This window comes from Hyperolius riggenbachi, chromosome 8 (assembly GCF_040937935.1).
Source record: "Hyperolius riggenbachi isolate aHypRig1 chromosome 8, aHypRig1.pri, whole genome shotgun sequence".
In the NCBI taxonomy this organism is placed as follows: Eukaryota; Metazoa; Chordata; class Amphibia; order Anura; family Hyperoliidae; genus Hyperolius; species Hyperolius riggenbachi.
The window spans coordinates 266,504,671-266,531,388 of record NC_090653.1 but is presented as its reverse complement, the minus strand read 5'-3'; the positions used below and the strand labels follow the sequence as shown (position 1 = coordinate 266,531,388).

At 45.8% G+C, this 26,718-nt stretch overlaps 1 protein-coding gene and 1 long non-coding RNA gene across 3 annotated transcripts in view; one reads left to right on the top strand and one right to left on the bottom strand.

Moving 5' to 3' along the window:
• Window positions 1-26,718, bottom strand: part of KCND1 (potassium voltage-gated channel subfamily D member 1) — a 185,777-nt gene that overhangs the window by 4,889 nt on the left and 154,170 nt on the right. Inside the window, exons 5-6 of the mRNA XM_068248806.1 lie at window positions 25,507-25,599; window positions 20,287-20,519 (exon numbers count right to left, since the gene is read on the bottom strand). Coding sequence (XP_068104907.1) covers window positions 20,287-20,519; window positions 25,507-25,599 — 326 coding nt within the window. The remainder of the gene's footprint in view (window positions 1-20,286; window positions 20,520-25,506; window positions 25,600-26,718) is intronic.
• LOC137527844 (uncharacterized) overlaps window positions 1-26,718 on the top strand; it is an 83,273-nt gene that overhangs the window by 32,295 nt on the left and 24,260 nt on the right. For both annotated transcript variants that reach the window (XR_011023224.1, XR_011023225.1), the window contains exon 3: window positions 16,379-16,463. This is a non-coding gene — a long non-coding RNA (uncharacterized lncRNA). The remainder of the gene's footprint in view (window positions 1-16,378; window positions 16,464-26,718) is intronic.

The window sequence follows — 26,718 nt, the reverse complement described above, 5'->3', positions numbered from 1 at the left end:
GACCGGATCCGGATCGGAACCGTACGGTTCTGATCCGGATCCGATCCGGATCCGGTCAGGTTGCATCAGGTGTTCATCAGGATGCGATCCGGATCCGTTTGGCAAAAGATAGTAGAAACCGAATAAAAATGTTGGGGTCTGGGAGGTCAGCAGAAGGTGGACCTGTGGAATCAGGCCCTCCGCACTCACCTCCACCTCCGACATACTGCCAACATCTCCAGCACGTTTAAAGTCACTGCTGCTCCACTCCAAAATGCTTGCCCATGTGTCCCCATCCAAAATCGCCGCTACAATACGCATAGGAAGTGGGGTAGAACATCCGGATTTTTAGCCAGTGTGTTGTGCGCTCTCCGGTTCTCATTGGTTTGTATTGGCCGGATGGTGCAGTCCGGCTCCGCTCCGGATACGGCTGCCGGAGGAGCCGGACCAAAAAATAGCGCATGTTGGGTCTTATGCCGGAGTCCGGATCCGGTCCGGGTCCGGACGAAACGGACGCATGTGAACGGACGCATAGGCTTTCATTGCTATGCCGTGCGTCCGTTCCGTCCGTTCTGCATGCGGTCCGGCTCCGGCACGGCGATTCCGGACGGCGACCGCTAATGTGAACCGGGCCTTTGATAACTATTTTTCTTGTAATTTTTTTTTTAAATTAAAAATGTGTTTGGGTAATTTTTAGTGTAGGAGGTAAACAGCTAATTTTAAATGTAATATAATGTAATTATTCAATAAAAAATGTATGTGGGTGTAATTTTACTATTTGGCCACAAGATGGCCACAATCAAAAAAAGTCCTGGAAGTGCACAATCACGCTTCCAGGAACAAGAAAAAAGACAGTAAAACGTGGGGCTTAGATTGGTGAATGGGAACTATATTTCCATTCACTGATCGGGGGGCTAACGGCAGGCGGTGGGAGCATGCGTGGGAGCGCGCGCAATCGCGAGCCACAGGCAGCAGGAGCTGCACAGTCTATCTGGATGGATATATCCGTCAGATAGACTTGAGTGGTTTAAGGATACCCGAGGTGACATGTGACATGATGAGATAGACATGGGTATGTACAGTGCCTAGCACACAAATAACTTTGCTGTGTTTATTTTTTTTTCTTTCTCTGCCTGAAAGAATTAAACATCAGGTATGTAAGTGGCTGACTCAGACAGGAAGTGACTACACTGTGACCCTCACTGATAAGAAATTACAACTATAAAACACTTGTCTAGCAGAAAATGGCTTCTGAAAACAGGAAAGAGATAAAAAGGGTCAATAGTTCATAGATTTTAGCTCTGGCATATTTCAATGAATGTGTCATTGAGCAAAAACAATGAAACAGTTAAAACTTAAAAAGTAGATTTAAAGGGATACTGTAGGGGGGTCGGGGGAAAATGAGCTGAACTTACCCGGGGCTTCTAATGGTCCCCCGCAGACATCCTGTGCACGCGCAGCCGCTCACCGATGCTCTGGCCCCGCCTCCGGTTCACTTCTGGAATTTCTGACTTTAAAGTCAGAAAACCACTGCGCCTGCATTGCCGTGTCCTCGATCCCGCTGATGTCATCAAGAGCGCACAGCGCAGGCCCAGTATGGTCTGTGTCTGCGCAGTACACTCCTGGTGACATCAGCGGGAGCGAGGACACGGCAACGCAGGCGCAGTGGTTTTCTGACTTTAAAGTCAGAAATTCCAGAAGTGAATCGGAGGCGGGGCTGGAGCATTGGGGAGTGGCTGCGCCAACACAGGATGTCTGCGGGGGACCATTAGAAGCCCCGGGTAAGTTCAGCTCATTTTCCCCCGACCGCCCTACAGTATCCCTTTAAACATAAAATAAAACTGTGGAATATCTTAAAAAGTCATTTTTAGGAGAAGGAAGATAGATACAATCGTTTATTTCATTAGTTTATTTTCGCCTCCAGTGTCCTTTATGGTGCCCATCAATTATACAATCTTGATTGTACAATTTTGCCAAATCTATGAAGTAGACAAGTAAATTCAATGCCCCTTATATTACATAGAAGTTGTACCATTGTACAATCAAGATTGTTTTATGATGGGCACTAATGATACAATCGTGATTGTATCATGGGGACCAAGGACAGGTATGTCTTGTTTGTGGCTGTTTGCTGCTGACAGGACGTAACTGTAACAGACCTTATGCCTAGTACACACCATGCAATTTCCTGTCAGATAGATGGGTTGAATCGATTATTTCCGACACATCCAATTTGAGTTCCGATTGATTTTCTGATCACTTCTATACAAAATTAATCAGAAAAATGATCAGAAATCAGATCGGACCTGTAGTGGGAATAAGTAAAAAAAACAAGAAATTTGTAGGCTGTTCCATAAGCAGATACTGCTATATCACTTTGCACGTCCAGCCACATGGTGGCGCTGTGTGCACAGTATTTTACAGACTGCATCAAAACTAAGTGGTTTATGCAGATGGAATTTGAAGGCTTTGCAGAGAGCTTTATCCAAACTTTCCACCCCCCCCCCCCCCCCCAAAAAAAGAAAAGAAGCTGAATACAGCAACAAACAGATTTCCCCGCCCCTCCTCCTGCGGCCAATTCCGAATGGGACGTTTTAACAATCTGTTTGTGTGAGTTGCACATTGAGTTCCTTTACATGAGAGCTACCTGTATTTATTATTCATGTCTTTTTTTAAGCTATAAATTTCCTGTAAGACGCTGCAGCTGGGGTATTTATTAATACTATCCCGCATAGCCTCTGCTGGGCTAGCTGCAAGCATCAATTATGTATTAAATGGAGCTGCGAAACTGAATGGCTCAGATTCTCCTCATTCGATAAATCTTTCTACCTCTTTTATGATCCAACCCAATAAAGCATTTTAGCACAATAAATTCCAGTAGTACTGTGCCATGACAACTAACTGAAGCTTAAAGTGTACCTGTGACGAACGGCAGGAGGATTTTTACTTACCTCAGGCTTCTTCCAGCCCCCTGTAGTCTCTCCGCACCCTCGATGTTCTCCCGGTCCCCTCCGTTCTCCCACTGTCTGAATCAAACCATACATTTGTATAGCGCTTTTCTCCTGTCTGACTCAAAGTGCTCAAGAGCTGCAGTCACTAACGCACTCAGGAGTCAGGAGGCCACCCTGCAGTGTTAACCTCTTGAGGACTGCAGGGCTAAACCCCCCTAGTGACCAGGCCATTTTTAGTAAAATTGGCCACTGCAGCTTTAAGGCCAAACTGCAGGGCCGCACAATACAGCACACAAGTGATTCCCCCCCTCCTTTTCTCCCCACCAACAGAGCTCTCTTGGTGGGGTCTGATCGCTCCCCCCATGTTTATTGTTTGTATAATAAATATTATTGTTCCGTTTTTTAAAAAAAAACACCGTTTCTTTAAACCCCTTCCCTTCCTTCACCACAGCCAGCCAATTACGGCGATCGGCTGTCATAGGCTTCTGCCTATGAGAGCCGATCGCTCTCTTGTCCCCCGGGGGACAGCCGTGTCACACGGCTGTCCCCAGTGCAGCGCTGCTGCTGATCGCAGCGCTGCACAGTGTAAATAGACGGCGATCACGCCATCTAACAGTCTCCCGAGCGTCAATAGCTGCTCGGAGACTGAAGGCGGGGCGGAGCTCCGCCCCCCAAGCACGAGATGCGCGCGCAGCCTGCGCGCGATCTCCTGCAAAACAGAGCCCAGGACTTTACGCCAATTGGCGTTAGGCGGTCCTGGGGCTGCCGCCGCGACCACGCCCATCGGCGTGACGCGGTCGGCAAGAGGTTAAAGAGTCTTGCTTTGAACTCCTTACTGAATAGGTACTGACTAGTGATGATCTCCAGATCTAATTCGGATGAAATCCGAATGAGTTTAATTCGGATTTCATCTTCCTAATTAGTGCAGCTGAGCAGGTGTGTGCGGGGGAGGGTTTAAACTTGCTCAGCAGCCTTCTTGTTTAACCCATCCCACACTGCATTCCAAGCCACGTAACTGCTATGCTTCTTCCTTCAGTCTGGAAAGAGGTAGTGTTTGTAGTCACGTGACCGTGGCTTGGAATGCGTTAAAGAAGAAGGCTGCTGAGTAAGTTTAACCCCCTGCACAGCTGCACTAATTAGGAGGAGCTCATCCCTGGTACTGACCCTAGCCAGGATTTGAACCTTGGTCTCCAATGTCAAAGGCAGTGCCCTTAACCAGTACACCATCCAGACACTACTGTCAGCTCCCTAAAATCCACAACTCGGCTGACTTGCGCACTACTGTGCATGCGTGGTCCCAGCTGCATGCATCACCCAATCACGCCCTGTTATGCTCGTGTAGTTTGTGAAGGCTGTAACTACACTTGTGCAAAACTCTCCCAGCCGCAGGAGCGCGATGCAGAAGACGCACGGTGTAAAATGGCACTGAGCTCCACAACCGGGCTAGAGATCACAGTAGTACAGCAGAGGGGATAGGAAGGACATTGAAGAAGCAGCTGCACTGCAGGGGGGTGGAGGCAGCTCCAAGTAACTAAAAATACTTTTCTCCCACTTGTATCAGGTTTACTTTCAACAAACAGAAACTATAAAAGAAAGAAACAAATTGCTCCCATAGATGTATAAAGTTTAAGAGGCACCGCAGCGACACGTAGTAGAATGTAAGACCCAGTTCACATTGGCCTTAAAAAAGGTCCATTTACCAGAGGTGAACAGATCCTATGTTAATCAATAGGATCCGTTCACATTGCTTCGTTAGAATGGATCTGTTCGCCACGTTCCACAAGTTTAGGCGGCCACACATGCGCAATACTACTTCACTTACCTGCTGTCAGCGTTCCATGGGATCTCCATCCAACGTCCCGTATCCATGGCTACAGCTGTGCCTCATGTGACCTGATACGTGCTGCCGGGTCACATGATGCGCCACTGTGGTCAGAGAGGAAGAAGCACGTGTGGCTGGTGATCCCATCGCTAATCTGCTGAGAGCGGGTGAGTGATGCGGTGCCGGTGCAACACATAACCGGCATCCTGGGGATCAGATGCTGCGGGCCAGCTGGGGGGAGATGCTGTCTTGGAGGAAGCAGATGGAGGTAAGTATAGTGCCAGTGCGTGCAATGCCCAGCCCGATGCGTCTCTCCGGTACGGCTTTGCACACACATGTTGGGGGGAGGGGGGCGTCCTCACAATACATTGTTTCAGGCGACAACAAGTCTAGAACTGACCCTTCTTGTGCTTAAAGTGGAGCGCGGCCCTGATCTTCTTTCCAAAAAGTTCTTGGGGGGGACCGCACTTGGCGACGGGGGACTGGAGGATGACGTGGGAAGTCTCTATAGGATTCAGAGGCTTAACTCTTCTTTAATAAGTTTGTTTTTTCGTACCTGAGCTTAGGAATAATTTGCATCTCATTGACCACCTCTGCTCAATACCCAATGCAACGAGGCACCGCGGTGTTTCATCTCCCCCTTCCCAATACAGGACTGAGTCTAACATCACATTTTAAAGAGCAAGCACTGGGGTTATTAGGGACGCTCTGCCTTTCAAAGGTTTTCCTGCATTCAGGTGAATTTAATCTGCTGATCTGTACAAGCTACTCTACACTTTCTCCTGAACAGAGAACACACTGCTGTTTTGCTTTTGGCTTCAGTCTCTGCCTCTCGTCTGTGCCTCTCTCTCTCTCTCTGTTCTCCAGAAGAGGAGATTATTTCATTACCTGGAAATATGGCCTGAAGCTGTTCCCTGGATCACACGGTGCTGTGCAGAGGGTCCAGCTGAGGTGGTGTGTGCTCAGAAATCTGATGGGGTATCAGGTGGAATGTTGCCACTGCTAGCGTTGTGCTGCTCAGTGCAGTAGAAAAGTAAAGTTGATCACACACTGCTGCCGCTGGCTTCCCTCCTCCATGCTCTGCCCAATTTTGATCTGAATGGCCTTTCTCAATCAAGGTTTGATTGCTATAGAGGACGAGTAGTCGTTAGTGTTAGTGCATCGGAGAGGGGAGGGTAGTGTTAGGCAGAGGAGTGGGGAAGGTTAGTGTTAAGCAGAGGAGAGATGATCTTAGTGTTCGGCAGAGGAGAGGTTAATGTCAGGCAGAGGAATAGGAAGGTTAGTGTTAGGCAGAGAAGAGGGGAGGTTAGTGTTAGGCATCAGGGAGGGGAGTGGTAGTGTTTGGTACAGGAGAGGGGAGGTTAGCATTAGGCATAGGAGAGGGGAGGTTAGTGTTAGGCACAGCAGAGGGAAGGTAAGTGTTCAGCAGAGGAGAAAAGGGGGGGGGGGGTGTTAGTATTAGACACAGGAGAGCGGAGGTTAGTGTTAGGCATAGGAGAGGGGAGGTTAGTGTTAGGCATCAAGGAGGGGAGGGGTAGTGTTTGGTACAGGAGAGGGGAGGTTAGTGTTAGGCATAGGAGAGGGGAGGTTAGTGTTAGGCATCAAGGAGGGGAGGGGTAGTGTTTGGTACAGGAGAGGGGAGGTTAGCATTAGGCATAGGAGACGGGAGGTTAGTGTTAGGCAGAGCAGAGGGAAGGTAAGTGTTCAGCAGAGGAGAGGGGGAGGTTAGTTTTAGACACAGGAGAGGGGAGGTTAGCATTAGGCATAGGGGAGGTTAGTGATAGGCACAGCAGAGGGAAGGTAAGTGTTCAGCAGAGGAGAGGAGGGGGGGGGGGGGGTTAGTATTAGACACAGGAGAGCGGAGGTTAGTGTTAGGCATAGGAGAGGGGAGGTTAGTGTTAGGCACAGGAGAGCAGGAGGTTAGTGTTAGGCATCAAGGAGGGGAGGGGTAGTGTTTGGTACAGGAGAGGGGAGGTTAGCATTAGGCATAGGAGAGGGGAGGTTAGTGTTAGGCACAGCAGAGGGAAGGTAAGTGTTCAGCAGAGGAGAGGAGGGGGGGGGGGGTGTTAGTATTAGACACAGGAGAGCGGAGGTTAGTGTTAGGCATAGGAGAGGGGAGGTTAGTGTTAGGCATCAAGGAGGGGAGGGGTAGTGTTTGGTACAGGAGAGGGGAGGTTAGCATTAGGCATAGGAGAGGGGAGGTTAGTGTTAGGCACAGCAGAGGGAAGGTAAGTGTTCAGCAGAGGAGAAAAGGGGGGGGGGGTGTTAGTATTAGACACAGGAGAGCGGAGGTTAGTGTTAGGCATAGGAGAGGGGAGGTTAGTGTTAGGCATCAAGGAGGGGAGGGGTAGTGTTTGGTACAGGAGAGGGGAGGTTAGTGTTAGGCATAGGAGAGGGGAGGTTAGTGTTAGGCATCAAGGAGGGGAGGGGTAGTGTTTGGTACAGGAGAGGGGAGGTTAGCATTAGGCATAGGAGACGGGAGGTTAGTGTTAGGCAGAGCAGAGGGAAGGTAAGTGTTCAGCAGAGGAGAGGGGGAGGTTAGTTTTAGACACAGGAGAGGTGAGGTTAGACACAGGAGAGGGGAGGTTAGCATTAGGCATAGGGGAGGTTAGTGATAGGCACAGCAGAGGGAAGGTAAGTGTTCAGCAGAGGAGAGGAGGGGGGGGGGGGGTTAGTATTAGACACAGGAGAGCGGAGGTTAGTGTTAGGCATAGGAGAGGGGAGGTTAGTGTTAGGCACAGGAGAGCAGGAGGTTAGTGTTAGGCATCAAGGAGGGGAGGGGTAGTGTTTGGTACAGGAGAGGGGAGGTTAGCATTAGGCATAGGAGAGGGGAGGTTAGTGTTAGGCACAGCAGAGGGAAGGTAAGTGTTCAGCAGAGGAGAGGAGGGGGGGGGGTGTTAGTATTAGACACAGGAGAGCGGAGGTTAGTGTTAGGCATAGGAGAGGGGAGGTTAGTGTTAGGCACAAGAGAGGGGGAGGTTAGTGTTAGGCATCAGGGAGGGGAGGGGTAGTGTTTGGTACAGGAGAGGGGAGGTAAGCATTAGGCATAGGAGAGGGGAGGTTAGTGTTAGGCACAGCAGAGGGAAGGTAAGTGTTCAGCAGAGGAGAGGAGGGGGGGGGGGGGTGTTAGTATTAGACACAGGAGAGCGGAGGTTAGTGTTAGGCATAGGAGAGGGGAGGTTAGTGTTAGGCATCAAGGAGGGGAGGGGTAGTGTTTGGTACAGGAGACGGGAGGTTAGTGTTAGGCAGAGCAGAGGGAAGGTAAGTGTTCAGCAGAGGAGAGGGGGAGGTTAGTTTTAGACACAGGAGAGGGGAGGTTAGACACAGGAGAGGGGTGGTTAGTGACTTTCTTTTGCTCTGTAAACAATGTCCTCGCTTTTCCTCTTTTTATTTCACTTGCTTACTTTTCCCTATTGCTGCACGTGACTGCTTCTCTCACCTGTTTCCCCGTGACACAGAGAGGAATAAAGAGCCAAACAGCACAAGAGAGATGAACATCAACAAAGAGACTTGACTGACAAGCCGCAAATAAAGCTGTCACTTTAGGACATGCAGTACCTTCAGCAGACAATAGAGACTCTTCTTACACAACAGCACATTGCTATGCAGCTTTCCTGTGGGAGAGAAGGCGTTTTTACTTTCCCTTGATTGAACATGTCTCTTAACAACCCTGCGAAATGACTTGTCAATCAGAGAGCACCATTCATTGTGTTTTAAAGAGGACCAGTCGCAAACAGCCATTTGTGGATTTCCAGTCATGTCCATGAATTGTTACAGGTCAGGAAAACAGAGCAGGGTCATCCACCAGGCAACCTAGGCGGTGCCTGGGGCCAAGCGGGTGTCAAGGGGCCCATCAGTCACCTTCTCTGTCCTCTCTCCACTTCATCTTACCAAAACAAGTGGGCCCAATTCTACTACACTGCCTAGGGCACCATTACATCTTAATCCATCTCTGCATGAAAAGGACATTACTTAGCTCCTCATATGAGGATGAACTTTCTTCTGACAGTCCTGGGCAAGTGTTAATAGAGGCTGTTTCATCAGGTCACGGAGCTCATTGCTGGGAACTTAAAGTGTACCAGAGCTGGTATAAAGCTAACGTTTTATATATACCTGGGGCTTCCTCCAGCCCCATACGCAAGGATCGCTCCCACGCCGCCGTCCTCATCCTGCTCCGATACCGGTCCCATCACTTCAGTCAGTCGGGGCCACTCTATGCAGAAGAGCGCCCTCTACGTATCTCTCCAGGGGCTGCTGGAGAGATACACAAAGAGCGCACTTCTTTTGCATCAGACTTGTTCCGACTGACGTAAGTGACGGGACCCGTTACTGGAGCTGCGGGAAGGCTGAGGACGGCGGCGTGGGAGCGATCCTTGTGTATGGGGCTGGAGGAAGCCCCAGGTATATATAAAACATTAGCTTTATACCAGCTCTGGTACACTTTAAAGAGGCGCTGTAGAGACTTATAGGAGAATGCAGTAAATTATTCAGGATACCCTCTTTTACATAAATTTTTCCTATATCTATATATTGCTGTATATTAGTATGCAGCTCCACCCTCCTGTTGATGCTTAGCCTAGGCCGTTTAGCTACGTGGAATTCTCCTCCCAAAGCATTCTGGGAGAGCAGGCATTATTTTTACTGGCTTCGGAATTCTCAGAAACAAACATCCTGCAGAGCTGCCCCTGACAGGACTAAAGATGTCGCCACCTGTAATACATTTCGGAATGTGCATTGGGGTGAGGAAAGATTTTACAACGAACTAACACTGACTAAATAATTTATCAATCAATATTTTACAAAATAAGCTGCTGTATTCACTTTGTTATTTTCACTACAGTTCATCTTTAAAGTCGGATGATACTCCCAAAACTAATTTCAGTAATTACTTGTTAGAAAGGTTATTATAAACCAACTTCTTAGTGCCCAGCAATGTAGAATGCAGGAGAAACAGATAATAATCAGCCTCGTGGCAATGGCTCTTGGCTAACCACACACAGAAGAAGAACAACACCAACTTCAGAAACAGCTCAAATTACAGACACAGGATGTAGAAAGATCTTTGCTTCTAAAACACACTGTCCACCCTATGGTTATAGCTGGTAATGCACCTTACCCAATAGATATACACATAATAGACTGTTGTTGCTAAATACACATTCCAACATAGCTACATAAAAGAACATTTGAAAACATTCCCTGTGTGTAGAAATGTTTATTTCACTGCAGAGAGCAGTAGAAGCTTGCTTATCTCAGGTTCATCAGCAGTTGTAATCAAAGCCAGCTGATGCTATATGTCTGTGTCTTTACTCTGCCCGCCTCCTTTTCTGCTGAAGTGACTTATCTGTTGCCAGGGCAATGTGTCTATTCTGCAGACGGAGAGGGGCAGAGTGAAGACACAATCAGTGAAATTCAGCTGGCAATGATTACATTTGCCAGTGAACCAGAGATAAGCAAGCTTCTACTGCTCTCTGCAGTGGAAATAAACATTTTTACACACAGGGAACACTTGGGAATGCTTTCAAGTGTTCTTTCATGTAATGTCAGTAGCAGTAGTTATTAAAATTTTAGTTTTGGTAATATGATCCCATTTTCAGCAGGTCATACACACATTGTTTTCCCCATCGGTTCCCAGGAGAGTCTATCACTCTGATCGAATCACTTGGGCACTCGATTACCGATAATTAACACAGGTGTATATTATTCATCTGCCGATCCCCACACTGAAATTACCTGCTATTTAAAGCCACATAAAGATCCACCACTCCTTACCCCTCCCACTAGAACCTGCTCTGTTTTGTGCCTTGCTCTCGTCCCTCCTCCCCCTCCCTAGCAACAAAATGCGTTGTTAGGCTGTACCCATGCAACATGTCTGTACAACATTCAGCCCCAAACTGTCACCTGAGGAGTCATGTCCTGATCTCTGTGGGTGTCATCTTCCTGCATGTGTCTGCACTACTAAGACTGCAGTATCAGAAGAAAATAAAAGTGAAGATTCAGCTAGAGTAGCCATCGCTGCAGAAGGATATTAAGTGACCGTGTAATGTAGCAAATGGGAGAGGGATGCATTTTTAATTAAAGATCTTTGCCTCAGAATAGTGCATACACAGCTGCTTAGACATGCTGCATTGGTCTGCACTGGAAGCTGGCAAGCTTTCTAGGTGTTGCAGAACTACAAGATACATCATCGTAGCCATCAAGAAGATCCCCAGCGTTCATTTCAGTCTTTGTTTCCTCCCTTTAGGAGATTAGTATTCCACCTGCTGTATGATTTCTGCTTAGGTTTTAGGACGTGTGCTGCTTTCAGCCTCAGTTTCCTGTCACACTTCTGTTGAGATAGCAAGACATCGCCGCATTAATATATAAAGAGGCCAGGATGCTTTCTCTCTGCTCATCTCTCTTTTAGAGGACTGTGGAGGGCTGGTGGAAAGTGTCTGCTCTGTCATCTGGCTCTGATGTTTAATGTCCAAAGGGAGATGTGAGAAAGGTTTTGCTTACACAGTCTGCATATTGCAGAAGTTGAGGAAGGCTGACAAGAAGCTCTGAGTCCTTGGCCCACTCTTTTCTGTGATAAGAAAGTAGTAAAGGAATGAATAATCACACATCTTTCAATGCTGTTTTGTTTACTGTCTCAGTGGCATCAATTCACAAAGCATTGCTGCATGGGTAATGCAGAAAATAGCTGATTTTACAATTTTCAACTCAAGGCTGTTACCGCATGGAAAACTAAAATTACCGACTAGTGATGTAAATTGCTGACTTGCAAGGTAAAGTACTGGCTTGTAGGGTGAATTACTGACTTGTGTCGTAAATTACTGACTTATGAGGCACATTACTGACTTATGAGGTAAATTACCAAATTGTGAGTTAAATTATTGATTTGTGAGGTAAATTACTGACTGCATATTGCAGAAGTTGAGGAAGGCTGACAAGAAGTTCTGAGTCCTTGGCCCACTCTTTTCTGTGAGAAGAAAGTAGTAAAGGAATAAATGATCACACATCTTTCAATGCTGTTTTTTTTACTGCCTCAGTGGCCTCAATTCACAAAGCATTACTGCATTGGTAATGCAGAAAACAGCTGATTTTACCAAACAGTTTGTGACTTGTGAATTCACTAAGGCTGTTGCTGCATGGAAAACTACAATTACCGACTAGTGATGTGAATAGCCGACTTGTAAGGTAAATTACCGACTTGTGAGGTAAATTACCGACTTGTTAGGTAAATGACTGTCTTGTGAGGTAAATTACCGACTAGTGATGTAAATGGCCGACTTGTAAGGTAAATTATTGTTTTGTAAGGTAAATTACTGACTTGTTAAGTAAATTATTGTTTTGTGAGGTAAATTACTGACTTGTGAGGTAAATTACTGACTTGTTAGGTAAATTACTGTCTTGCGAGGTAAATTACCAACTTGTGAGGTAAATTACCGACTTGTGAGGTAAATTACTGACTCATGAGGTAAATTACTGACATGTGAGGTAAATTATCGATTTGTGTGGTAAATTACTGACTTGTGAGGTATTTTACTGACTTATGAGGTAAATTACTGACTCATGAGGTAAATTATTGACTTGTGGGGTAAATGACTGACTAGTGGGGTAAATTACTGACTTGTGAGTTCAATTATTGATTTGTGAGGTAAATTACAGACTTTTGAGTTAAATTATTGATTTGTGAGGTTAATTTCCAAATTGTTAGGTAAATACCTTAATAAATGTCACGTTACAAAGCCCTTGTCGAATATGTTCATAGGGGTCAGACAGATAACTTGCATTCTTTAAAAGGGAATAAATATGACAGCTTCCATATCCCTATTACTTTAGGTGTCCTTTAAAAAGAAAAATGAGCTCAACGCTTTTCACCTCTGTATTGACTACTGTAAAATCCCAAATGTAAATGAATACACACAAATCCGAGTATCACTGGAATGTTTCAGGAGAGACAGCAATGCATGTGTATGGTATGACACAATGCTGCAGCTGAGGCATATCTGCCTGTATCCTCTCCCCTAATCCCCTATTAGAGATAAATTGAAGCCGGAGTTTCAGCACCATGGAGAGCTCCAGCTAATTCTGTCCACAGCAGGCCAGGAAGATAACTGCTGCTTTCCTGATAGAGCCCCGAGTAATGGAAGCAATAGGCAGGGATGGGGCTAATTGTCCTTCTGTGGTCTCTCTTTTAGGTCATAGGAATGCATTTAGAGCAAGGTATATAGTGGATTAAGTGCCTGTTTACACTATACAGTGCATGCACAAACGCGGTTCTGTGCAATCTTTTTGAGACACCTGGCATAGACAAGACAAATAACAAGCTGGTCGACCCAAGCGCTTGAGCTGCAGTCACTAGGCATGCTCAGTGGGCAGTAGCTATGTTAGGGAGTCTTGCCAAAGAACTCCTTACTGAATAGGTGCTAACTTACTAAACAGGAAGAGCCAAGATTCAAACCTGGGTCTCCTGTGCCCTTAACCATTACACTATCCAGCCACATACACGCCGATGTATGTTATACCTGCTTTACCAGTCAAGAGAGAAAGAGATCCCTTAAAGAGACTCCGTAACAAAAATTGCATCCTGTTTTTTATCATCCTACAAGTTCCAAAAGCTATTCTAATGTGTCCTGGCTTACTGCAGCACTTTATACTATCACTGTCTCTGTAATAAATCAATGTATCTTTCCCCTGTCAGACTTGTCGGCCTGTGTCTGGAAGGCTGCCAAGTTCTTCAGTGTTGTGGTTCTGCTATGAACTCCCCCTTCCAGGCCCCTCTATGCACACTGCCTGTGTGTTATTTAGATTAGAGCAGCTTCTCTCGTCTCTCTCATCTTTTACAAGCTGGATAAATCGTCCTTTGAGCTGGCTGGGCTTTCACAAACTGAGGAATTACAAACAAGGGCAAAGCTGTTTGCAGGAAGAAAAGAGCAGCCTGAAATTTCAGTGCATGGGGGAAAGAAACACACAAATGATCTCTTGAGATTCAAAAGGAATGCTGTATACAGCCTGCTTGTGTATGGATGTATTTTTCTATGTGTGGACATACTGTACATCAACCTACTTCCTGTTTTGGTGGCCATTTTGTTTGTTTACAAACAAACTTTTTAAAACTGTTTTTAACCACTTTTAATGCGGCGAGGAGCGGCGAAATTGTGACAGAGGGTAATAGGAGATGTCCCCTAACGCACTGGTATGTTTACTTTTGTGCGATTTTAACAATACAGATTCTCTTTAAAGTGGGCTGCACCACTGTAATATACTGTATATCAATCAAGGCATCTTTATTAGCAGCGATGGATATCAGTAGGTTAAACGCAAGTAAAATAACACAAATAGACCTATAACACCACAAGTGTGGAGGAACAGATACAGCCTTCCTGATATATATTACTCCCTCCCTGATAAATATCACTTGGTATTTATATAGCGCCAACATCTTCCGCAGTGCTGTACAGAGTACATTCCATTGTGCAGAGTAAAATCTAATCCCTACCATAGTCACATGTCTATGTATGTATTGTGTATGTATTGTAGTCTAGGGCCAATTTGTGGGAAGCCAGTTAACTTATCTGTAAGTTTTTGGTGTGTGTGTGAGGAAACTGGAGTGCCCGGAGGAAACCCACACAGACACAAGGAGAACATAAAAAATCCATGCAGATAGTGCCCTGGCTGGGATCCAAACTGGAGACCCAGCGCTGCAAGGTGAGTGTGCTAACCACTACACCACCACGCTGCCCATAGATATTATCAATTCTGCTGACCTGCTGCAACCTGTTATAGAGCAATTTTACCCTCTGTACAGGCTAGGACCCGGGTCCTATGCAATTAAATACTAATGATCACTGAAATACGATCAAAATGACAGCGTGAAAAATAGAAGCTAGAAACCCAGAGATTGTAGGAGAATAGAACCACTCCTAGTGCATAAACCATTAATAATCAGAAAGTGCCAGGATCGTGACCGGCCATTAAAGAATGAGTGAACAGTGTTAGGTATGAGCAATTAAGTGAAAATAAAGGACTGCGCTCAACTGCACAATGGTGAGGGAACACCGTATAATTAAAGTGGACCCAAATTAAAAATACAAGATTTCAGGAATAAAACCTATTTTCTAAATTATAATAATAAATAACAGCCTTTTTTCAGCTGCATGATGACAAATATAAAATGTTTTACATTTATTGGAGGAACCCCTCCCTTCCTTTCATATTGCCGGGACAGAATCCGGCAAACTGGTGGAGTAGATGATGTCCGGCAATGGAGGAATTGCTATGTATAACCCTGTATAACCCTAGTTATGAAAAGAGAAGGGTGAAAAGCTTGCACTGAAATGCTCATAGGCTTGAAGGAGTGTGTATATATCTTTGTATGTGTCAGAGTGCTGCAACTAAATATTTTGAATTAAAAAAATGTTTGGTTTGGGTCCGCTTTAACAGACCGGGTCCAGTGCAAGCCAGGCTGCTGGAGCCAGAGATGAGGAAGGGATTGCCAATGTCCCACACGTGGCTTGGTTGAGCTGACCACTTTGTCGGGAGCTGTCAACAGTTGGCAGCTCCTGATGAAGTGGTCGGTTTGATCACGCCACGCCTGGGGCATTGCACTTTGATTTTATGTGCAAGTAAAACAAAGCTGATCCGTGGTGTTTCTTACATCATTTTGCTGCTAGTTAATAAATTAGTGCGGGTGATGAAAAGAAGCAACATTGGCTCCTGCTATGTGCGGCTCATTACTCCTGCAGCAGATTGGAAACTTATGGTGAATCTGTACTCCAAAGAGAGTACTGGTTGCCATGGTTGTAAAGAAGTGCAGTTAGAACAGTTGAAAGTTATTAGCTGGCTATAAACAGAAACATAATTTGAAATAACTATAAAATTACATAATGTCATGACTCAGACACAAACTAAGGCACAGACTATGTTTAACGCCCTATTTTAGGCTTGTGTTTTTATAATGCATGTATTGTATTGAACATATATTATAAGCTGCAATTAATTTTGTGCATTGAATCTAAATTATTTTTGCATGATTATTTTTTTACCTGGCTGGGTCTGAGGTGTTCATTTCCTGCGTAAGTGTCAGACGCTGCTTGTGTAGCTGGACAATAGTCTAGGAGTGGTTCTAACTCAGCCATGGGCAAACTTGGCCCTCCAGTTGTTGAGGAACTACAAGTCCCACAATGCATTGCAGGAGTCTGACAGCCACAGTCATGACACATAAAGGCAAATGCATTGTGGGATTTGTAGTTCCTTAACAGCAGGAGGGCCAAGTTTGCCCATACCTGTTCTAACTACTCCTCCTATGGAGGAGATGGGAGGGGACACAGCTAGTCTTTCACTCTGAACAGGAGGGAGCAGAGGGAGGAGTTAGGCAGAGTCAGGCGATGGCTCTATGCAGAGGAGGAAGACACTCTCACTCTGTACTTTGTGCACAGATCTCTGGGTCATGTGACTGGCTTTTCCATAGATGCATCAATTACAGAAATTGTGTAAGTAGTGGCATAGTCCTCCTCATTCACCTTTGATAACAATGAAAACTTCAGGAGAGTGAAGTAGGGCTTTAATGCAAGTTTACAACAGAGATAGAATATTGCTTTCAAGATACCCATAATTCTCCTTTCTCTGTCTCCTATCTCAGTAACAACTGACAAGCATGCAAGACTGTGTCCCGTTGAAGCATGAGGAAAGGCCCAGGATTAGGGTAAACACCGGAGTAATGAGAGGTATGTCAGGGTGAGGGAGCTTGTTAAAATTCTTGAAATATATGCAAATGATTTCATAATAATTGAGGTTTTTTTCATCAAGTGGAGATACAAACACACTGCTTAACAGTCTATGAGAACCAAAACAAGCCCTGGTGTCATGCATAGTGGCGAGCACCTGGGAGGGGAAGAAGCCGAACACCTTTCTACTACACTGGTAGGGTTAACCAGGGGTACTCAGTGAGATGAAAATAATTGCAAATGATGTAAAATAGTATGCAAATTTAATGCAAATGTATGCAGCTTGAAAATGGGCCAATCAAAAGCAGCAGGGAGTTTGAGAGATGTAACAACTTCTGCTGCTGATGTATAATTTCTCTATTCCATGCCCAGTCCGATTACCCTTCATGGAATTCTTCATTATACCTAGCTGATCCATTTATACATTTCCATCCATATTATAAGGAATATTATAATAAACTGTTTGTAAAGCGTCAGCAACCTTTTCAATATAACTTTTACAAAGTGTTTCATATAGTGTCAGTGAGACATAAAACGTATTCAATTGAAAAAGATACATCCAAAGAATATTTTTAACAGATGATTAGGGAGGGTCACTGAGAGGCAAATAATTCTGACTGGATGCAGAATGATACAGATGTTTTGATGAAAATGTAAACTTGAAAATGAACCAATCAAATCCCACCTGTGTCTTTTGATTGGTCCATTTTCTAGCTGTGTACATTTGTGCAGAAAATTGGCATAATTCTGAACCGTCCCTAAAAATTAGCGTTGGATCTTTAACTTCCAAACTCTCCCGCAGAAAATTCCAGATGCTGGGAACATGGTTAAAAAAAGAACATTATGATACAGGGCCGGTTCACATGGACGCTTGGCGGCGTCTACCGCCAAGCGTTCGGGACCCATCGGCTAAACTCTCCAATTCAAGTGAATGGGAGCGTTTAGAATTGCGCGGTTACCGTCGATTGCATAAACGTGGCGTTCCAATCCCGATTTAACGCGTCGTTTCGGCCGTCCCTAGAAGCCGCATGCGACGTCCAGGGACGGCTAGCCGATGCGGCTTCATGTCCCCCTGCGGGGACAAGAAACGCCGATTGTGATGATCTCCGTACTGCCGCCACCGAACGAGACGTCACAGGACGATGCAACTTCCTGGCCGCCCCAACGCCGCCTGCCGTCCGTGTGAACTGGCCCATAGAAACGTAGATGATAAAAACACACATAGCCGCTGCTCAGTATCAGTAGCATGCGCCTTGTAAATGCTGATCAGCTATGACCACAACATGGGCGTAACAATAGGGGATGCAGCCAATGCGCCCACAGGCCGTTTTGGGGGGCTGGAGGGGTCGCAGCATGAGGGGAAAGCTATGGCCACACTCGGCGGGGAGGGAGGAAGGTCCCCCCCCCCCTCCCTCACCTCGGGCTTTCCCCTCTGCGCTCCCCTCCAGCTTCAATACATAAGTGCAGCGGAGCGGCGGGCAGCGGCAGGCAAACATACCTTCCGTGTGTTCCAGCACGGACACTTCTCGCTCTAGTGACTGACGCGACTTCCTGTATAAAACAGGAAGTTGCGTCAGTCACTAGAGCGAGAAGCGTCCGGACGCACAGAAGGTATGTTTGCCTACTGCTGCCCGCCGCTCCGCTGCACTTATGTATTGAAGCTGGAGGGGAGCGCAGAGGGGAAAGCCTGAGGTGAGGGAGGGGGGGGAGCTTCCCCCCTCGCCGAGTGTGGCCATAGCTTTCCCCTCATGCTGCGACCCCTCCAGCCCCCCAAAACGGCCACGAGCGGGCCCCGGGGGGAGGGGTGCCCCGGGGGAGGGGGGCCCGCTCACAATTTCTGCAGGGGGGCCCGGGGGCTCTTAGTTACGCCCCTGGACCACAAGGTAAAGATTTTGCTTAGGGCTCTTTCACACCAGAGCCAGTTTGCTGCGGTTTAACGCAAAGGCGAAACTTTGCGTTAACCAAGGTAAAATAAAAGTCCATAGACTTTCATTTTACCTCTCACACCCGACACTGCGTTTCGGTGCGTTGCGGTTCGATGCACCCGGGAGCTTTTAATCGTCGTGAGCCTGCGTTTTCCCGACGGGTTTATTTAATTACTACCGCCGCTGAATTGCGTCGCACCGCTACATCCCGAACACACGCCGCAGGGCGTATAACACGTGCAGGAGAACGGCGCCTGCATGCGTTCTAGATATGAAAGAGCCCTCACGAGAATTTTCACGTAAAACTTCACAACTATGCTTAATTGCGATTTTGAAATTTAATTGATTTAACCATTCGTACATTTCTCATCTTACACAAAATTACGAGCATGGCCGTTGTAAATGATTTTTTGCATAAATTGTGAATAAACGTTCTTGCAAACCAAAATGGTTAAGGGGAATAGTGGGAACAAGTCCAAACATTTTTTTCAAAAATACCTTGTAGTTATTGAGATAATTTGTTGTAAAATATTCAAAGAATAAATAGTTTCTGAACTCAGTAAAATGACATTTTGCTGCGGTACACTTTAATACAGGGCACCAGAAGTGGACAAGAGCTTTTGGGGAGAGGAGGTGTTACCGCCCCTCCCTTACAGAGTCCCCCTCCTCATATCATGGACCATCCCGGCTGGTATAGCTCAGGGTGCGGAGCCCCACGTGGTTCGGGTTCTAAGTTCTGGCTATACCAGCCTGCATGGGGGACAAGCAGTGGCGTAGCAATAGGGGGTGCAGAGGTAGCGACCGCATCAGGGCCCTTGGGCCAGAGGGGCCCTGAAGGGTCCACCCTCTATTACAGTATTAGTTCTCTATTGTTCCTGTGCTGGTAATAATCACTTCTACAGATGCTTTGAATAGTAGTAATCCTTAACACACTGTTCCCCATCCCTTCCTCGCTGATACTGTGGTTGTCCTTGACAGGTTTTGGTGCGCCATATCAATTTTTATGTATAGAGTGCTTGGGGGGCCCCATGTAAAACTTGCACGGGGGCCCATAGCTCCTTAGCTACATCACTGGTGACAAGGGGTTAAAGAGGCTTGAGAGGGGGGCCCCTACGCTGTCTGTATTCTCACAAATTATATAATGTGTATACAGAATTTGGAATGTATTAAAGTTTACCACAGCAAAATTTTATTTTTCCTGAGTGTAAAAATTGATTTTTGCAGAATCTGCAAGGTCTTTTTTTGAGAAATTTTTTTTTTTCAATTTGTTCCCAAAGAATTTGCATTTCGAAATCGCGAAATGACAGAACATGATTATGGTTACACACAAAATTAATTATGAATTTTTTCGTAAATTTTGCATTACGATTTTGCATCTTAAAGGGAACCTAAACTGAGAAGGATATGGATTTTTCCTTTGAAATAATACCAGTTGCCTGACTTTCCTGCTAATCCTGTGTGTCTAATACTTTCAGCCACAGCCCCTGAACAAGCGTGCAGCTAATCCAGTCTGACTTCAGTCAGAGCACCTCATCTGCATGCTTGTTGAGGGGCTGTGGCTAAACGTATTAGAGACACAGGATCAGCAGGAGAGTCAGGCAACTGGTATTATTTAAAAGGAAAAAGCCATATCCTTCTTAGTTTAGGTTCCCTTTAACTGCGACTTTCGATGCAAAATTACAATTATGCGAAATTTGAGCTCAACACTAATGCTGATTTATCATGACGAAAACTGGACCAAAAGTGGAGCAGTTGCCTAGAGCAACCAAGTAGGTTAATCAAGGATTCTGATTGGTTGCTCTGAGGAACTGCACATCCTTAGCTTGAGTTCTCTCTTGACGAATCAGCCCCTTCTATGTTACGGCACAAAGTAAGTTACTAGTAATCGCTCTGCTTACCTCTGGCTGAGTCCCTTTGTGATATGCAGCGTGTCCAGCTCCTGCATGCTGCCACGGCTGACCGACACAGTGGAGTTGGCAAGGCGAATGGCCCGGCGTTTGGAACGTCTGGGACAGCAGGAGGTGGTCAGGCCCTGCTGAGAGGAGACCGAGGTGCTGCGGCTTGTGCGGTACCCCAGAGATTCCGTCATGAGAGCCTCGCTGTATCTGTGCTCATCGGTGAATTCGTGACACTTGGGGAGAAGAGAAGAGACAAGGGTTTAAGTGCTCAGAGTTCACTGAGGCCAGGAGAGTAACAACTGGAGGCTGACATAACCATACGGTGCAGAGCAGGATTATACGCCTGGGGCCTAATGGGTATCAAGGGTCCACCAGCCACCTTCTCTGACCTCTCTCTACTTCAGTTTACTAAACAGACCACAAGGGGGCCCCAAATCTACTACCTTGCCCAGGGCCCAATTACATCTTAATCCATAGCTGATAAGTTGGGGTTTGGAAGCTGAACACAAGGCGCAAATATTATTTTACCCACAATTCTAGCTGTTGACTGCATTATAAAACAAGTAAAAGTATAGTGCTAGGTGGACAATATGCCTTCCAGATGACTAATGATTTTTAATTGGCTTTTAGCTCCTTAAAGCATCCCTATAGTGTATCCAAATATATGAATCCACTGATATATATCTCTGCTAACTCCTTCCTCACCAGCATCAGAACCACTTCCTATCCTATATAATAATAGGCAACTGTCCTGGCGAAAAACACAGACCCTAGAGCCCGTTTTTAAACGGGTTTGGGTCTGCTGGTCCTATATAATAATCCGTGTGTGTGTGTGTCTGTGTGTGTGTGTGTCTCTGTGTGTGTCTGTGCGTGTGTGTGTGTGTCTCTGTGTGTGTCTGTGTGTGTGTGTGTGTGCCTGTGTGTGTGTGTGTGCCTGTGTGTGTGTGTGTGTGTCTCTGTGTGTGTCTGTGTGTGTGTGTGTCTGTGTGTGTGTCTCTGTGTGTTTCTCTGTGTGTGTCTGTGCGTGTGTGTGTCTCTGTGTGTGTCTGTGTGTGTGTGTGCCCGTGTGTGTGTGTGTGTGTGTGTGTCTGTGTGTGTGTCTGTGTGTGTGTGTGCCTGTGTGTGTGTGTGTGTGTCTCTGTGTGTGTGTGTGTGTGTCTCTGTGTGTGTCTCTGTGTGTGTGCCTGTGTGTGTGTGTGTGTCTGTGTGAGTGTGTGTCTGTGTGTGTGTCTGTGTGTGTGTGTCTGTGTCTGTCTGTGTGTGTGTGTGTGTGTGTGTGTGTGTGTGTGTGTCTGTGTGTGTCTGTGTGTGTGTGTGTGTGTGTGTATATGTATGTGTGTGTGTGTGTGTGTGTGTGTGTGTGTGTGTGTGTGTGTGTGTGTGTGTGTGTCCATGCTTTTGCGCTACTGTGCATGTGCCACACAGACAGCCTTGGGACAGGAACAGGACGGGCCAGGGGGGCAAGCAGACAAGCGCGCGGGTGTGCATGCGCATGTGCGCTGACTATGTGGCGGTGGTTGCAGGGGAGGGAGGGGAGGCGGTTGCGACACAGACCTAGAGCTTGTTTTTAAACGGGCTTAGGTCTACTAGTATCCAAATATTGTTGTATATTAGTGTGTAACCCCGCCCTCCCAGTGATGCTTAGCCTAGCCTACGATGTTACAAAGCCTTCTTCTACCAGAGCACTGTGGGAGGCCAGGTTTTGTTTCTGCTCACTTTTGGAACGCACAGCAAACAAATATTCTACAGTGATGCACCTGCCAGCGGTAAAGAGGTCGCCACCTGTGATAAATTTCAGAATGTAAATCAGGGCGAAGGAAGATTTTAAATTGGGCAAACACTGACTAAATCATTTGTAAAAATAATATTGTAAAATATATGTAAGCAATTTTATTCATTAAGTTATACTTAGTAAAGTTCCTCTTTAAACAGGACACAAGCTGAAGTTCAGGTTCAGAAACAGATCCTTACCTAGGGAGAGGGAAGCTTCTGGATCCTAATAAGGCTTCCCACACCGTCCTTTGGTCCTCTGCCAGGAACCCTCCAGCTGATCGGAGCGGCGCTCCTCTTCTGGCATGAGCATGGCTGCGCCTGCGCAGTACAACAGAGCTGCTTGTGCATGAGTGGCTCTGGCTTACTTCGCAGGCGCGGTTGTACTTGCGCAGTGCAGTACGGGAGCGCTTGCGGTTGAAGAGGAGCGCGGCCCAGATCAGATTACCAACAAGCCCTTGTCAGTGAATCTTGAAGGGTCTACAAGTGGCAACAGGTGACCAGAGAACAACATGAGAAGCTTCATTAGGTAAGTATGTGATTTTGTACCAGAGCTTCAGCTTGGGTACACATAAGGACTGAAACTCACTAGAAGCCTTTTCTAAGCGCTAGTGATTTGAAAAACTCTCGCTAATGCAATGCTATGGGGGGATTTTTATAAAGTCACATTGTTCTAGTGGGATGACACCCATAGCATTACATTAGCAAGAGCTTTTCAAATCTCATAGCACTCAGAAAATCGCTCCCAGTGGGTTCCAGGCCTAAGGCTAATTTCACACATGGTGCGGTGTGATTGTCCTGCTGCAAGAGAGCCTGCCGCAAGACAATCGCACTGCACCGGCAGGCAGCACCGACAGGGTGATTTGCATAGCTCGGCCCCCGCTCAGTGACGTGCTCCCTTCTTGGCATGTCACTAAAATGCTCGCCACACCTCTACCGCAGTCCGCAACAACCGAAATAGATTGTTGCAGTGCAATTGACTGCAATGCAATTGCATGTTGAGCAGTACCCAGGCCCGGATTTATCTCACAGGAGCCTGTAGGCACAGATGTCCTGGCACCTTCAATTTTGCGCTCCATAAACCTAAAAATACACCACCGAACTGCGCCACAAGTCTGCTAGTTGTCCCTGATGTCACTTCTTCCTTATTTTCCTTGCCCATTACAGGTAGCTACAGGTGCCCCATAGCATTAGGTAGCCAGAGATACCCTCAGTATAAAGTAGTTAGTTGTGCCCCCATTTTAAGGGGGAGATCTGGTCAGTGGAATGCCAAGAGCAGGGTGAATACTGCTGTAACCACTGTGTCTACCCACCACAATAAAAGGTTTTTATGCAGTAGATGCCCATCATCTTCTCGTTCTTTGGACTGCAGGGTGAATAACCTCTTATTTAAACTCTCATTAGGACTCTTCATAGGGAAGGAAGGAGGGAGGCGCTCAGGAGGGGGAGTAAGCCGCCTTTCTATCATCGGGCGCCTGTAGGAATGTGCCTAAAGTGCCTTATGGGAAATCCCGCCCTGGCAGCACCACTCGTACAGCTCGGCAGCGCACTTCAGAGTATGCGTCGCCTCTGTGTCATCTGAAGTATTTATGTCGCACCGCGGGTAGTGTGGCCACTTTCATAAAGATTAATGACTACTGCAGCCGGGAAACAGTGGGGGAGCGTACCGCTACATAATGCCACACAACTTATGTGAAATGGGCCTCTTGAAGAGGAACTGCAGTGAAAATAACATAATGAATAAAATGGCTTGTTTTGTACAATATTCATGTATAGATTCGTCAGTGTTTGCACATTGTAAAACCTTTCCTCTCCCTGATTTACATTGTGAAACGTATCGCTGGTGGTGACATCTTTAGTCCTGTCAGGTGATCTGTACGGAATGTTTGTTACTGAGCATTCTATACACAGAGGGAGATACTGCTTGCTTGGCAGATGGAAAAAGCCGTTATTTCACACGATGCAATGAGGTTCATAAACAGCAAACTGTCAGGACCATGGTCATGACATCACGCTGTGGGAGGGGTTTCACCACAATATCAGCCATACAGACCCCCGTGATGATGTATTTGAGAAAAGGTAAAAGTTTTATTGCAGGAAAGGGGGTATCAGATACTGATTGGGATGAAGTTTAATCCGGGGTTAAAGTTCCTCTTTAAAGAGACACTGAAGCGAAAAAAAAATGATGATATTATGATTTGTATGTGTAGTACAGCTAAGAAAAAAAACATTAAGATCAGATACATCAGTCTAATTGTTTCCAGTACAGGAAGAGTTGAGAAACTCCAGTTGTTATCTCTATGCAAAAAAGCCATTAAGCTCTCCGACTAAGTTAGTCATGGAGAGGGCTGTTATCTGACTTTTATTATCTCAACTGTTCCTGGACTATTTACTTTTTCTCTGCTAGAGGAGAGTTCATTACTTCACAGACTGCTCTTAAAGACTCATTTTGAATGCTGAGTGTTGTGTAATCTGCACATATTATAGAATGATGCAATGTTAGAAAAAACACTATATACCTGAAAATAAAAATATGAGAATATTTTCTTTGCTGCTAATCTTCTAGTAATTATTCATAGTACACAACCAATTCACTATATCATATATTTTTTTTTCGCTTCAGTGTCTCTTTAAGGTTAGGCACAGAATAGGAGGTAAGTTAAGGGCTACATAGGGGATTTAAGGATAGATTGGAATGCTCAAAAAAAAACAAACCCACAAAATTTTCACAATGGGGAATTGTACATTCTTATACCTAGCGTTAAACTGAACAGCAATCAGGGACTAGTACTGAGGTGATGTATGCGGCTCTTGATAAATATTTTATGGTAATCTGAGGCACATTGAGGATTGGTACATTTGTGGGGACACTACCATCAGGGCCGGGCCGAGGCAGAGGCGAGAGAGGCTCCAGCCTCAGTGTAGGAGGGGGCGCACATCTCACTTAGCTATCATTTCCCTATTGTGTTCGAAGCAGAGAGAAGTAAGAAAAGGGGATACATAGCAGTGACTGCAAGCCAGATAGCTAGAGATTAAGGTGTTGGGGAGGTTGGGGGCCTTCGGGTGCCTCTTAGCCTAATAGCAATCAGTGTGTGACGGCTGGAGAGGGAGGGATGGGGGGCACACTTTGGTGTCTCAGCCTTGGGTGCTGGAGGACCTTGTCCCGACTCTGACTACCATTAGTCTGCACAACCTGGTTGGATTCCCTCCGCCTCTCTGCTATCTTCAGATTCCATGAATAGATTATTCTGGGTTGATAGTTCTCCCCTCCTCTGTACGGTTTGGTTTCTATCTATTTCTCAGTTGTATTACAGATATAAAGCTGTCAGAAGAATGCATAGCTTTCTCTGCATGCGTCTTGAGTTCCCTGTTACCATCCATTTCAGCCCAGGTGGATGTCAGCCTGTTTAGCTGCAGAGAGATGAGATATATTGGTCTATTAGATCTTACCGTTGTCTTCTCCAAACAGTGCAGTAGGTGATGATGCTGTAACTCAAAGGCAGAGCGGTTCTTAATGCAGAGAGCGTGCATCTCAGTGCCGACCTGCAAGAGCACAAATAGACACGTGACACATCAGTACATCAGCCTCATTATGTTAACTGCACAATAACAAGAGTTAAAGGACCACTGGAGCGAAAACTAGTAAGCAGTAAAAATCCAACAGAACCTACAGGTTTTGGACTAGTCCAGGGATGGCTAACCTTGGCACTCCAGCTGTGACAAAACTACAAATCCCAATAAATACCACTACTATACTATTAGAGCCAATATACCACACATGATAATGTGTCTCCAAAGGGCTAGAAGTGACATTCTAATACCACAAGAAAAGATGCTTAAAGGGGAACTTCAGCCTAAACAAACATACTGTCATCACTTTACATTAGTTATGTTAATTAGAATAGATAGGTAATATAATCTCTTACCCGCCCTGTTTTAAAAGAACAGGCAAATGTTTGTGATTCATGGGGGCTGCCATCTTTGTCATGGGGGCAGCCATCTTTTTGGTTGAAAGGAGGTGACAAGGAGTATGAGACACAGTTCCAACTATCCTGTGTCCTGATTACCCCTCCCAGCTGCACACGCTAGGCTTCAAATGTCAAATTCAAAATATCAACAAAAAAAAATTGCACCAAAACAGCAGAACGAGAATAACAATCAGAAATCCCATCATGCTTTGCACAGCATCAGGGGAAAAAAGCCCGGGCAGTTTTCTTCTGTGCAGCTAAAAATGAGGCTTGTATAAGGGCCCATTTCCACTATCGCGAATTCGCATGCGTTTTTCGCATGCAAATTCGCATAGCAATACAAGTGAAGGGGGCTGTTTCCACTTGTCAGGATTCCTTTGCGTTTTTCTGTGCAGAAAAAATTTGCATGGCAGAGCCATCAGAATTCGCATACCGCTATGCGCATCGCATACAATGTATTTAATAGGAAATTCGCATAAGGTTTGGGTATGCGAATTTTCATACAAATTTGCATGCAAATTCGCATAGAAACAATGGAAAAGTACACCAGCATTAGACATGAATCACAAACATTTGCCTGTTCTTTTAAAACAGGGTGGGTAAAAAATTATATTACCTATCTATTCTAATTAACATAACTAATGTGACTTAATGACAGTATGTTTGTTTAGGCTGAAGTTCCCCTTTAAGGACT